The 15,243-nt window shown below is 45.5% G+C and overlaps 1 protein-coding gene across 1 annotated transcript; it reads left to right on the forward strand.

Moving 5' to 3' along the window:
* The first annotated feature begins 12,909 nt into the window (after positions 1 to 12,909).
* Positions 12,910 to 14,019, forward strand: LOC121853965 (mucin-12-like). The gene has a single exon (XM_042348361.1). It carries the CDS (start codon positions 12,910 to 12,912, stop codon positions 14,017 to 14,019), a length of 1,110 nt encoding a protein of 369 aa, XP_042204295.1.
* Positions 14,020 to 15,243: the final 1,224 nt, after the last annotated feature.

Here is a 15,243-nt window from a genome sequence, read left to right on the forward strand (position 1 = left end):
AACATGGCTACAAGACAAAGGGGGAGGAGGGACAGCAGGGGAGTGAGGGAGACAGTGGGGAGGAGGGAGACAGAGGGGAGGAGGGGCAGCGGGGAGGAGGAAGACAGCAGGGAGTGAGGGAGACAGGGGGAGTGGAGGGAAGACAGCAGGGGAGGAGGGAGACAAGGGAGGAGGAACAGCAGGGGAGGAGGGAGACAGAAGGGGAGGAGGGAGACAGTGGGGAGTGAGGAAGACAGGGAGTGAGGGAGACACGGGAGAGACAGCAGGGAGTGAGGGAGACAGCGGGGAGGAGGAAGACAGCAGGGGAGGAGGGAGATAGTGGGGAGGAGGAAGACAGCAGGGAGTGGGGAGACAGTGGGGGAGGAGGAAGACAGCGGGGGAGTGAGGGAGACAGCAGGGGAGTGAGGAAGACAAAGGGGGAAGGAGGAAGACAGCGGGGAGGAGGGAGACAGAGGGGGAGTGAGGGAGACAGTGGGGAGAGGGAGACAGGGGGAGTGAGGAAGACAGAGTGGGGAGTAGGAAGACAGCAGGGAGTGAAGGGAGACAAAGGGGAGTGAGGGAGACAGTAGGAGTGAGGAAGACAAAGGGGAGTGAGGGAGACAGTGGGGAGGAGGGAGACAGCAGGGAGGAGGGAGACAGCGGGGGAGTGAGGGGAGACAGCGGGGAGGAGGGAAGACAGCAGGGAGTGAGGGAGACACCGGGGAGTGAGGGAAGACAGCAGGGAGGAGGGAGACAGGTGGGGAGGAGGAAGACAAAGGGGGGAGGAGGGAGATAGGGAGGAGGAAGACAGCAGGGAGGAGGGAGACAGTGGGGAGGAGGAAGACAAAGGGGGAGGGGAGGATAGTGGGGGAGTGAGGGGAGACAGGGGGAGGAGGGGAAGACAGGGAGGAGGGAGACAGCGGGGAGGAGGGAGACAGAGGGGAGGAGGGAGAGCTGGGGAGGAGGGAGACAGTGGGGAGGAGGAAGACAGCAGGGAGTGAGGAAGACAGCAGGGGAGTGAGGGAGACAAAGGGGAAGTGAGGGAGATAGTGGGGAGTGAGGGAGACAGCGGGGAGGAGGAAGACAGCAGGGAGGAGGGAAGACAGCGGGGAGTGAGGAAGACAGCAGGGAGGAGGGAACAGGCGGGGAGTGAGGGAAGACAGCAGGGGAGGAGGGAGAAGTGGGGAGGAGGAAGACAGCGGGGGAGGGGGAGATAGGGGTGGGGAGGAGGGAGGAAGGGGAGTGGGGAAGACAGGGGGGGGGAGACACAAGGGGAGGAGGGAGACAGGGGGAGGAGGAAGACAGCAGGGAGTGAGGGGAAGACAGGGGGAGGAGGAAGACAGCAGGAGGAGGGAGACAGAGGGGAGTGGAGAGGGAGACAGAGGGGAGGAGGGAGATAGTGGGGAGGAGACAGAGTGGGAGTGAGGAAGACAGCAGGGGAGTGAGGGAGACAGAGGGGAGTGAGGGAGACAGAGGGGAGAGGAGATAGGGGAGGAGGGGAGACAGTGGGGAGTGGGGAAGACAGCAGGGAGGAGGGAAAGGGGAGGAGGGAGACAGTGGGGAGGAGGGAGAGGGGAGTGAGGGAGACAGTGGGGAGTGGGGGAGACAGGGGAGTGAGGGAGGACAGGGGAGTGAGGGAGACAGCGGGGGGAGTGGGGAGATAGGGGTGGGGTGGGGGGAGACAGGGGAGGAGGAAGACAGCGGGGAGTGGGGGAGACAGTGGGGAGGAGGGAGACAGGCAGGGAGTGAGGAAGAGAAAGGGGGAGTGGGGGAGACAGCAGGGAGGAGGAAGACAGTGGGGAGTGAGGGGAGACAGCGGTGAGTGGGGGAGACAGCGGGGAGTGAGGAGACAGCAGGGAGGGGGGAGACAGGCAGGAGGTGAGGGAGACAGCGGGAGGAGGGAGACAAAGGGGAGTGGGGGAGACAGTGGGGAGTGAGGGGAGACAGCGGGGAGTGGGGAGATAGTGGGAGTGAGGAGACAGCGGGGAGGAGGAAGACAGCAGGGAGGAGGGAGACAGAGGGGAGGAGGGAGACAGCAGGGGAGTGAGGGAGACCAGGGGAGGAGGGAGACAGGGAGAGGAGGGGACAGGTGGGGGGAGGGGGGGAGACAGTGGGGAGGGGAGACAAAGGGGAGGAGGGAGACAGGTGGGGAGGAGGGAGACAAAGGGGGAGCGAGGGAGATAGTAGGGAGGAGGGGAGATAGGTGGGGGGAGACAGTGGGGAGTGGGGGACAGTGGGGAGGGGAGATAGTGGGGAGGAGGGAGACAGCGTGGGGAGTGAGGGAGACAGGGGGGAGGGAGACAGCTGGGAGGTTGGAGACAGTGGGGAGTGAGGGGAGACAGCGGGGAGGAGGAGAAGAAGAATAATAGAGGAGTGAGAGAGTATGTGAGATGAAGAAGAGCGAGGAGGAGGTGGGGAAGACTACAAGGAGTGAGAGAGGGAGAGGAAAGACGCGAGGAATAAAGGGGAGAGCGTGGAGAGGGCGGGAATAGTCACATGTCAAGATAGTGAGGGCTGGAGGTGATAAGTGGAGCTCGGTGGTCCGTAAGAGGAAATTGTGTGAGGCTATGAATGTTTGGTGAAAAAGTGGCCTGGCAGATGATGGTGATAGTCATTGTGGTGGTGATGATGGTGGTGATGCTAGTGAGTTCGGTGGTGATGATGGGGAGCGTCGTGGTGGTGATGATGGTTGTGATGGTGGTGGTGTGGTGATGATGGTGTTTCTGATTATAACATAAGAACATAAGAATAGAGGAAACGCACTTTCTTTGCAAGGTCATTCTGAGACGCTGGAATAGTGTTTCCGTCAGCGACGGGAATCTTGCAAAGGGTTCTGAGACGAAGCAGCTGAAGCTCAACAGTTTTGAACCATTGCCGAAGTGTTTGGAGTCGTACAGAGATCATCAAGGACAGTCAAAGCTGTCTGCAGTTGAGCATCAATGGGTTCCATCTGACGTGGAAGCTGGAGCAGTCCGTGCAACTCATATTCTATATTCACCACGTCTTCAACAATGAGAACGCGTCCAAGGGGTGCAACGAGCGCACCTGGCTTAAGAACATCTGTGGACTTATTCGTCAACACAACAGTGCCACAAAACACTAGGAGCAGCACAATGATGATCCAAGCCATCTAAAAATACCTATAAATGTAGTCATGAGTTAACGTATATAACACGGAGCCGTCAGACACAGCCGTCCCTCCCACTGTCTGCAGCTGACTCTGGGTCGCGGTGAGTGGGTCTGTGAGTGGGTCAATGTCTTCCGTGTTGATAATAGATCAGGTGATGTCTCCATTGAGTAGCAACTGATTGATTCTTCAAGATGGCGATGGGTTGAGATTGTGAGGTCTCGAGCAAAAATTCGAGACCATAGAGATCAGAGACCAACACCTAAGCAATCAAAACAGAGCTGGAAAAAACTGAGCTGATAACCTACATCACTGGAGGCCTGATTGTCTGCAAATATTGAGCGCACTATTGTCCTGTAGGCCGACTTGTGTTTTGTATGGACATGCCAACTTGAGATCATTTGTCGGCGTGGTATAAAGAGGATATTTCTGAGTACTAGTTCTCAAATATCAGCGCAGAGTAGAAACGTGTACGGTTAGAGGTTGTAATGCGTAAATTATCTACATAAATGAAGGTGAACACTTGATTTTGGGGCACATGATTTACCAGTTGACCTGAAGTGAGGTCTGGGCCACTTCAGGTTACAGAACCAGAAATAAATACATCGCTCTTTAATATCTGAATCAACACACACACACAAAAACACCCTATCAGAAAACTGTTGATGCCAACTCTTTCGGTGTTGTGGCAAAAATCAAAACACCAAAGATTAACCTGCGAGTGATCTCCATCACTCAAGTGGTTGAGTTCACGAAATAAGTCAAGTTATTTACAGCGGCAAGAAATCAGTCGTTCAGTGATGGAGAATAAAGAGCTTGTCTTAACAGGATGTCCCTAGATTAAACTGAAATATTTGTAAGTAAACTTTGATGTGACTCAAACATCAGCAGTAACACGCACTCAATGACAGGAAAGAATACAGGCCTGTATTTCCTCACTGGCCAAGCCTGGCAATCTCTGAATTTAGTTTTGCTTTTTTAAAGTTTCAAGCCAATGAGAACTCATATTCAAAACGGTTCTTGTTTGATTTTTCTCTGACTTATTGTAATCCTTCTTCTTCTTCTCATTTTCGTCTTCCCTTGTTAAGTAGTCTCCTGCCTGTTGACGAGACTCGGAGATATGCGAAGCTGAGGAGGGAACAGCAGGAACCTAGCACTGCTGCACCACCACCTAATAGTATTGGACCCAATCCTCTGGGTAGTGCTTAGATATGCCATCCACTCAGCAGACGCATAATCTCAGGCCAGCGGTAATGCCAGCTGGTGTCTGGAAAAAGTCCTTACCACTGAACCGTGAAGTTTTCTCGAGGCCAGACAACTTTTTTCTCTCCAGGCTTAAGGAGTAGGAAAAACCAACGGGCATCCTTAATATTCACCTAACATATAATTCTTAAAAACAATAAAACGAAAAATACAATCAGTAATCATACTAAAACGAAATTTTCAGTAAACAAGGAATTAATCATATATTTCTGATTAATCCTTAATAATCCTTATTGTTATATCTTATATTAATATCATCTTCACCCGTCAAGTGCACTGTGAGTCATCTGTTCCTGTTTGATTTTCTTTCTTGTACTGGATACTATATATCGACAAGGAATTTCATATATTTCAAACCTTTTTCTTAACGCTCATCTAAGCATATCCATCTTTAATGTCTCACTTTCGCTCGGATACGCCGCTGCCTTCGCCGCTCGAATTAAATCCTACACTGAGTGACTGTGCAGCTGGACTGATAAAGATCACCTCCAATATTTGTATTTAGTTCTGCAAATATTTAACGATTCTTAAACCGAAGAAAATATTCACATATACTTTTGTTAAAGCGTTGGTTCTGCTAGACCTCAAAACCATAGCACGTTCTCTTTGAAGGAAATTGTCTTGTATTACCTGATTGAAGGGAGCACCTACAAGTTTTCCCGTCACACGATCTCCTGCTGCAGTATACTGTATCTCCAACACTCTGGTTCCCGAGCAGCTTCTAAACACGATGGCAGTAATTAGTTAACCTATGAAAAAAAAGGACTATGGTCTCAATCTTCAGTAAACTTTCTAACACACTCTCTCTAACAGTTAAAACACAGTTAACTGTCACCCATCCTTAATAAAAAGCTTAATTTTTTCTCAAACGGTAAAATCCAAAGAGCCCATGTGTGCTTGATGTGAAAACGCAAGGATAAACTTGACTGTGAGGTGATCACCTGTAGCACAAACACAAAACCCTCAGAGACACCGGATACGTGTATACAGTGCAATACAGAGCAGGTCAATACAGCACGTCAAGAAGCCAAAGTAGGGAGTGAGTGACTGCTACTGGGAGACCTACCAACCAACCTCATAGAGTTGCCAGGTTGTTTAATACTCACTACAAGGACGTAAACATTGACACAAATAATACATAATTTACAATACAACAATATACTATATAACCTCCAACAATACATATCACAAACAAACAGTACAAAGGTACCTAGTGCCATCACACCTTCCACCATAGATAAAATTACTGGGTTAACTTTACTAAAATGAGTACTGTATATATACTGACCACAAATTACTCTCTGGACATACAGTCAGCTAAAAGGTTGTCCTTCCCTTTTATGTGTCGTCTTTCTAGATTAAATTGCTGCAACATGAGTGACCATCGCATTTAGTCTATGATCTCGATTTTCATCTTGTCTAAAAATTTGAGTAGGTTGTAATCGCTGTACACAATCACTGGGTGAGCAGCATGACACAAATATACAATAAACTTTTCTAAAGCAATCATCAGTGCAAACAATTCTTTTTCAACTGTTGTTGATATTTTTTCTGGTGTTTCTTGAGTTTGGAAGATAAATAACATACAGGGTGGAATACGTTATCAGCAGATCCAGTTTGTGGTAATACATCACCGGTTCCATTATCACTGGGGTCAATGTGCAGACAAAAGTGCCTTTCAAAATCAGGGATTTGTAACACAGGAACACTGGACAACAGTGACTGGACTCGCTCGAAGGACGTTTGGCACTATGGGGTCCACTTGTTTCAAAGTAACCAAGATCAACACAGCACTATCATCACCAACAGAACTTACATCCAATAATGTTAATGCAGACGAAGAGAGAACACCTTTAACTACTGAGCACTCAATAAATATCCTTCGAACTTCGGACAAGTTTGCCGAAGATTTGAACTCCAGAGCAAAATATTCAGCAATAGAAACATAATCATTCCTTTTCAGCTCACTCTTTTGTAGCTTTTCCAGTGAAGGTTCCTCAACAAACTCAGCTAGTCTAAATTCCATAATGAACATACATACTCAAAATCTATCACCAATAAAATTCGTAATAAATACAATCCATAGCATATATAGAAGGAGTGGTGGGATAAAAGCTTTGGAATCACTATTAATGTGAGAGGGAATGTGAATTTAAATAGGCAAGATCAATAATAAAATTGGCCAACTTCATTAGCAATAGATAAACTAAAAAAAAAAAGTAGCTCACGGAGAGATAACTCAAACAACATTTGACAAAACAAGTGAATAATGAAAACGAAATGGAACAATCAAAACACGTGGGTAAGAAGATCAAGGACAGGGCCCCATATGTTATAGGACATACGGAGAACGGGAATATTTATAATACACTAGAAACTGCTATAATATATTAAGTATTAGACATATTTACACTATATACACAGAAAGATGAAAATGAAAGTACATCAACTGAGAAACAACACCAGGGACTAAAAGACAAGAACCTCTAATCTTACAATTAGCACATGAGAATAAGTGTTACCTATGCACCAGTATCAATATCCAGAGCCAATCTGATATCTCCAACTCTCACCGGTACGGACAACACTTCCACTTTACTGAACGCCGCTATTAATGAGGCTGCCACAGAAGTGTTGTGGGACGTAGGCACTAATGTACCTATCCTTCCTCGTTCTTTGACAGGTGCTGGCCTTCCCCCGACTTCTTATTGGTAACGACCCACTTTACTTTGCTGTGTTACCGGAGTACTCCAGAGTCCTGGCCTTTATCATTATGTCACACTCATCCGTGCTGTGAGATGCTGATCGATGGAATGCACACCACGATCCTGATTTCTGTCCAAGTGGAGACGTACTGTAGTCTTGACCGCCTACATGTACGTCATGGGCGCTCCCTGCTTCTGCCTAGCGCCTGTGGGGGGATGGGTTCTCTCCGGTACTCTAATGCCACCACCCTGGAGCTGGTAACAATCATCAATTGTATGACTCCTCTTATTACAATGGGTACATCTCAAAGACCGTCGATGCTTGTAACCCTGGTGTTGAGGTGCGATCGGACCTAACGGCTGCATTGGCGCTACCGGGGTAGTTGTCGTAGCCTGGGAACTACGTGCTGTCAGAGGTCCAGTCGTCTTCGGTGCCAGTTTGTTACCGTAATCCACAAGAACAGTAGGCAGAACAAATTACACTTCCTGGACTCGACCATAGACGGGTCGACGAGCCGCCAACAAAAAACTAACCAGTTCTATTAAATTTTCCACGCTTTCTGGGGCCATCTTACCATCATTGTCGTTCCACTGCAATCCGCGGAAGATTGCTTCCATATCCTGTCTGACCTCTCCAGCAATCTAGACAGCCCCCATCGAGGTTTTTGCGTGAACCACCGGTGCCAAACGATCAAGCCAGCGAAAGATCCATTGCAGCTGGCCCAAGTGGGACCCAGACTCAAAAATACCAATTAGAGCCCGCTTAAACTTCTCATAATTGGGGTCCGCCAGTCCATACGCATTCAGGTGCGTACTCGCAAAGGAATTCTGCGGGATATGGGAACGAACGAATGCTTTCTTATCATAATCATTCGTAATATGTACGTTGCGCATCGTATCCTCGCATGCTCGGATGAATTACGTTATTCTGTAATCATCCTGACCTGTGAAATCACGTACCTGATCACCACGTGGTATCACGTGAAACACATTCGCCGGGTTAGTCGACATATTAGCGTTAGAAGCAGCCGTTGAAACGACAAATATTTGTCGTTGGGACCAGGACAGAACCCAGTGATGGAGAATTAGTGTTGGGATCAAGACGGGACCCAGTGATGGAGAATTAGTGTTGGGAACCAAGACGGGACCCAGTGATGGAGAATTAGCGTTGGGACCAAGACGGGACCCAGTGATGGAGAATTAGCGTTGGGACCAGGACAGAACCCAGTGATGGAGAATTAGCGTTGGGACCAAGACGGGACCCAGTGATGGAGAATTAGCGTTGGGAACCAAGACGGGACCCAGTGATGGAGAATTAGCGTTGAGACCAGGACAGAACCCAGTGATGGAGAATTAGCGTTGGGACCAAGACGGGACCCAGTGATGGAGAATTAGTGTTGGGAACCAAGACGGGACCCAGTGATGGAGAATTAGTGTTGGGAACCAAGACGGGACCCAGTGATGGAGAATTAGTGTTGGGACCAAGACGGGACCCAGTGATGGAGAATTAGTGTTGGGGACATGACGGGTCCCAGTGATGGAGAATTAGCGTTGGGAACTAAGACGGGACCCAGTGAAGGAGTTAGACGACAATAAAGGGGAAACTTGATAATATACTCATGTATTTAAGTTTATCGTGTATGAGATTAAAGTCTGTCATAATGTAAACAAACTAACACATCAGGGTTTTTCCCCCCAACCTAATGCAGGGGAGAGGATCGCCATAATAGACGGCAACATTCAGTCAGTTTGTCTGCTTCATAATCAGTTCCTTTTTTGTGAGCCAGTTTTGTAAAATATGACAGTTTTGTTTCTTGAATACCTATAATGGACTTTGTTCAGATTACTAGCAAAATATCTTATTAAGGTCCAATGAAGAAGAATGTACCCAGCCTTTGTGTGTATATTGTAGTATGGACATATAATAAAAACACAAGGCGAATGTCAGGTTTATGAGGCTCCTTGACAGAGCACAGAAGGAGAATAGTTGGTTTAAACTTAATATAAAGCTACAGTGTTTGTGTAGTGAGTTTGTGGTGTTTGTGTGAGGTGGTGGAGAGGTATATGAAAACTTGTTATATAAATTTACTGATTTAATAAGCAAAGTGGATGAAAAAATAACTCATACAATGCCTGTAAAAAGTTTGGATTCACTTTGTTTCACTCAGAAAGATTTGAGGATAAATAAACCTAATTAGCCCCCCTGGGGTCCGCTGCACACACTCTCCCCACCAGCTGGGAACGAATTACGGTGGAAACTCTTTCAGAAAATTGATGCTTGAAAAATGTATATAGGGTGGTCTCCAAGGGCTGTGTGAGAAAAAGTGTGGAAGGAAGAGCAAGTACAGGTATATTTTCCTGGGAGAATTGCGTTAATTAACCAGATACAGCTCATCTATCTTGGCCCCTCCCAAACTTTCTGGAGTTCAGCATCAACATTTAAAAAAGTATTTCACATATACAGTAAATGCTTTACTGTATTTTACCCGTGGTTCACCTTTACCAACACTTTCGCTACAAATTTTCCATCACATTGATTTTAAGAGATGCATATTTTTTTTCGGCATTTGCTAATGCATCAGCGTGTGGTGACTATTTTACTTATATGTTCCAGGAGTTTAGTATTCAGAGCCAAAACAGAAAATGAGGCCCAGGTGACAGTGCCTTTGAGGTTGTTCCAGACACGTGGGAGAGCCATGGCATGATTTGCCTATTTTGCTCTAGATAGGTAATGTGGGGTTCAGAAATACCCTCGCCGAACAACATTTAGCTTGTTGATGCTCGTATGTATCTGCTGAGCGATCTTGGTGCTTGAGGTCCTGTATGCAATCAGTCTGCCTCATGCTTTCCCAGAGTGAAGGTGTGTTGTACGTCGCTTCTAATTCAAGGCCTAACAGCAGAGACCCTGAGTCCAGTGTCACTCCATGGTACTCAAGGTGCAACTGTGGTTCCCTCGCATTATTTAGACGAAATATTATGGTTTAAAGTAGAATACAGTGAAAAATTGTAGTGGGAATGCGTGTGTAGGTGTTTTGATGTTCGCTCATTGTCACTGACATTCGTTTGAGGTAACACAGAACCCCTCCTCTCCCCAATCTTAGTCCGAGGGACCCGCAGGTACCACGTAATGGCAAGTGGTTTTTTTTCAGATGTGTTGAAAAGACATTGATTTACAGTACCAAACCAACTAATATACGATTATTGCTAAATTATTTGGAAACTAGAGTGCTTTTTCTATAAAATCTTGTTTATTTGAAGTGTTTTAGTGCTGAAATATGAAGATGCTAGTTTTGGAAGAAGGGCATTTGTTTTTCAAGGAGTCAATGGAGCGTTACGTCAAACGTGCATAGATAAATGTTTATTTTCATTTTGCAGGTTTTAAATACCTCACCCGATCCTACCGGGGACTGACCTGACTGTTCCCAGGCGACCTCACCTAGGTACTCTCTTAACCCCTCATAATCGGCCCATCGAAAGTCTGGGACTCTGACCATATTGTCATTGTTTTTCGTTTCCCAATTTAGGGTGAACCTGATTTCTCTGTGATCACTGTTCCCTAGTTCTTCCCCTACTTTGATATCTCTGATAATATTTTCTTTGTTTGTTAATACTCGGTGTAATATTTGTCACCTCTAGTAGGTTATGTAATTAGTTGTTTTAAAAAATTTTTCCTGTACTTCATCTAGGAAGTCTTCAGATTCATAGTCACCTACAATGTTGTCCCAGTCAATATTTCTGAAGTTGAAATCCCCCATAATGCACAGGTTGTTATATTTTGCTGCCCTACTCATTTCCTGCCATATGGGCTGAGCTGCTTCTTTCCCAAGACTTGGGGGCCTGTAAATCACTCCTATAATTAGTTTTTCTCTTCCATTTGCAATTTCTACCCATACAGACTCGGTTCCTATTTCAGCCTTTATTAAATTATTAATACAACATTTTAATGTATCCCTGACGAAGAGTGCGACCCCTCCCCCTGCCTACCTTCCCTGTCTTTGTGCAAAAGGTTGTACCATTCTATGTGGTACTCTGATTAAAACTTCTTGCTCGTCAGATTCATCCAAGTTTCGGCGATTGCTATGACGTCGACATTCTCGGTACATACAATAGTTCTCAGCAAGTCTATTTCATTTCTAACGCTCCTACTGTTTGTATAGTATGCATTTAAACCTACCCTTCCCTGGTCCGGTTTTACCCTTTGTCCTGAGTAACCAATTTTACTCCCCAGGACCTGCTTGTTTTTTTACTACCACTTACCCTGACATCTCTCTACTGGCGAAACCGCCCCTTTGAAGTGACAATAACACCATCTGTGAGGGAATTACTACACCACGTGAGGTCCCTCATAACACCATCTGTGAGAGAATTACCCCACCACATCAGGGCCCTCATAACACCATCTGTGAGGGAATTACTACACCACGTGATGCCCCTCATAACGCCACCTGTGAGGCAATTACTACACCACGTGCTGTCACTCATAACACCATCTGCGAGGGAATTACTACACCACGTCAGGTCCCTCATAACACCATCTGAGGGAATTAGTACAAATTGTCAGGCTCCTCATAACACCATCTGTGAGGGAATTACTACACCACGTGATACCCCTCATAACACCATCTGTGAGGGAATTACTACACCACGTGATGCCCCTTATAACACCATCTGTGAGGGAATTACTACACCACGTGATGCCCCTCATAACACCATCTGTGAGGGAATTACTACACCACGTGATGCCCCCCATAACACCATCTGTGAGGGAGTTACTACAACACGTGATGCCCCTTATAACACCATCTGTGAGGGAATTACTACACCACGTGATGCCCCTCATAACACCATCTGTGAGGGAGTTGCTACACTACGTGTCTGCTGTTCAACACCTCAGCGCACATGATCTACGTGACCTCCACTGTAAACATTAATCTGTATGTTCACTGTATGTTCCTTTTTCTTTCTCTAATGAAGACTTTTGTTAAACCACCAATGTATGTAATACGTCCTTTATGTCCAATGTATATTTTCAACCTTCGGGCTGCAGAACTTTTTCAATAAACCGTTTATTATTATTATTATTATTATTATTATTATTATTATTATTATTATTATTATTATTATTATCACACACACACACACACACACACACACACACACACATTTTGTTAGGAGATAGCCACAGGGCAGAATGTGTCATCCTCCACTCCTTGTTTCGTGAGGTAATAAACATCGCCTGAGTGAAGCTGTGGCCTGAGCCAAATGACAAATATTTTGGGAAAGTTTTGCGGAACGTGATAATGGTTCCTGTCCCTTGTTGACGCCGCTGTCACACGCACTATCACATCACTATCACCACAAGAGATGTGGTGGGATGGATGGAGGAGAGGGGGGATAAGTAGTGGAAAAAGGAAAGTTAGAAGGAACAAATATTTGAGTAAATGTGTATAACTACTGACTCAATTGATCATTTTTGTATCAGTAATCAAGTCACTTTGCAACAGCTTTAAAAAGTGGATGCAAGGATTAACTTTATGAATGTAAACATTATTACGATAAGAGACTCATTTAATATTAATAATACTTTATGAAGTCTGTTATACGAGTATGCAAACATATGTATACCTGTGTGGTAGCGGGAGTTACAGTATATGAGGTAAACACAGTATAGTTAGGCAGTATCTCTCTTATCGCTGTGTCTTGCATTCTGCTTAAATATGTCCACCGTCTTATTCTGCGTTCATTCCAGCCCAGGTGAGGTTACCATGCTTCACCCCGATCCTTCTCCCTGATTTATTGAGCCAATTTTACAGCTCACAACACTCCATGCTCAACATGACTCACAGTGCTCATTGCCCAGCACAACTCACAGCTCTCCATACCCAACACAAGTCACAGCACTCCATTGCCCAGCACAACTCACAGCTCTCCATGCCCAACACAAGTCACAGCACTCCATGTTTAGCACAACTCACAGCTCTCCATGCCCAACACAAGTCACAGCACTCCATGTTTAGCACAACTCACAGCTCTCCATACCCAACACAAGTCACAGCACTCCATTGCCCAGCACAACTCACAGCTCTCCATACCCAACACAAGTCACAGCACTCCATGTTTAGCACAACTCACAGCTCTCCATGCCCAACACAAGTCACAGCACTCCATTGCCCAGCACAACTCACAGCTCTCCATGCCCAACACAAGTCACAGCACTCCATGTTTAGCACAACTCACAGCTCCATGCCCAACACAACTCACAGCTCCATGCCCCAACACAAGTCACAGCACTCCATGTTTAGCTCAGCTCTCCATGCCCAACACAAGTCACAGCACTCCATTGCCCACAACCTCACAGCTCTCCATACCCAACACAAGTCACAGCACTCCATGTTTAGCACAACCACAGCTCTCCATACCCAACACAAGTCACAGCACTCATGTTTAGCACAACTCACAGCTCTCCATACCCAACACAAGTCACAGCACTCCATTGCCCAGCACAACTCACAGCTCTCCATGCCCAACACAAGTCACAGCACTCCATGTTTAGCACAACTCACAGCTCTCCATGCCCAACACAAGTCACAGCACTCCATGTTTAGCACAACTCACAGCTCTCCATACCCAACACAAGTCACAGCACTCCATTGCCCAGCACAACTCACAGCTCTCCATACCCAACACAAGTCACAGCACTCCATGTTTAGCACAACTCACAGCTCTCCATGCCCAACACAAGTCACAGCACTCCATTGCCCAGCACAACTCACAGCTCTCCATGCCCAACACAAGTCACAGCACTCCATGTTTAGCACAACTCACAGCCCTCCATACCCAGGAACGCAACAATTTCCATATTACAGTAGAATCGATGGTCCGCTGCTTCACCTGACAGTAAGATACATCACTACTTCTGTTGGCAGAATCATCTTAAGAATCTAATGTTGTAGTTAAATCGTCTTTAGCTAAGCAAAGGCAAGAGCGTTAGTGTTTATGTTTTGTTTTACTAACGTCCTGCCGATCGTCAACACACTTCCCTTTGATTCAAGTCGAGAAAAATGTTCTTCCTGTACCAACTGTGTTTACTCCCCTGTTATATATACTCTCGTTAGACCTATAGTTCTTGTGTAGGTGTGTTGACCTTCCTCTTATCTTTCCTGTCAAGAACCTAGCAACTTATTCCTTGTCATCTCTGAACTTTCGACCATCTAAAGAAGTCCGCTCCTCAGTAACAGTTACTAATATATCAAACATCAATAGAAGTACGAAAGGAAAACTCTTTACCGTTTTCCAGGCTCCAAAGTCTTTCTCAAGGTTTGTCATGGCCACATCTATATTCTACCATACTGAACAGGGATGACAAGCGTATGCCCTACCAGACATACATTTCTTGGTGAAGTTCATCTTTATTTTTGTATGGGAAGTTACGAAGTTGGTCGTTGAATTACACAATTATTCTGTTACCCTACCTCTCGGTGTCAGGTTCATTATGACAGTGACGTTTGAAGCTGCAGTGGAAGTTATAATATTTCTTGAAGCAAAAATTATTCGCTCCTTTAAGACGCCCTTCTCTACATTAACCCAAACTTTATACATATTAGCTAAAGTAATATTGGATTAGATTAAGTTAGGTTTGTTATGTTAGTTCTGATATTATTAACTTACACAATGTACTATGTTTAATGACGCAATCACTGCTGAATCATATAACTTATGTCTACATACATCATTTCACTCGACTCTAGATGTAATATATCTACGAATTATACCATGGGCAGTATAACGTGTCATGAACTCTTTTCATTTTCTCTTCCAAAGGCATCAGAAAATATTTTTTGTATCTATTTGGTGTAAAACAAAACGTTAAACGCAACATTTGCAATGTGGGAAAGAATCAACATTCACAAATGGCAAATGTTTAATGGCTTCAATATCAAACAGTTATATCCTTCAGTGTGATATATTTTCGAGCAGGTTTAGCTTTTTCCAGATTAAAACTTAATAATATGTACATAATTAAATAAATCTATATTTTGTGTTTGATCGTAATAACATTTACATTATTTAGTAAGGGGAGCGTCCGCCTGAAGCACGAAATTCGTTAATAATTGATCAATCAATATAAATTTCATGTCAGCAATTGAGGATACCAGATACATAATTGCT

The sequence above is a fragment of the Homarus americanus genome, unplaced genomic scaffold, assembly GCF_018991925.1.
Source record: "Homarus americanus isolate GMGI-L3 unplaced genomic scaffold, GMGI_Hamer_2.0 scaffold5440, whole genome shotgun sequence".
Classification (NCBI taxonomy): Eukaryota; Metazoa; Arthropoda; class Malacostraca; order Decapoda; family Nephropidae; genus Homarus; species Homarus americanus.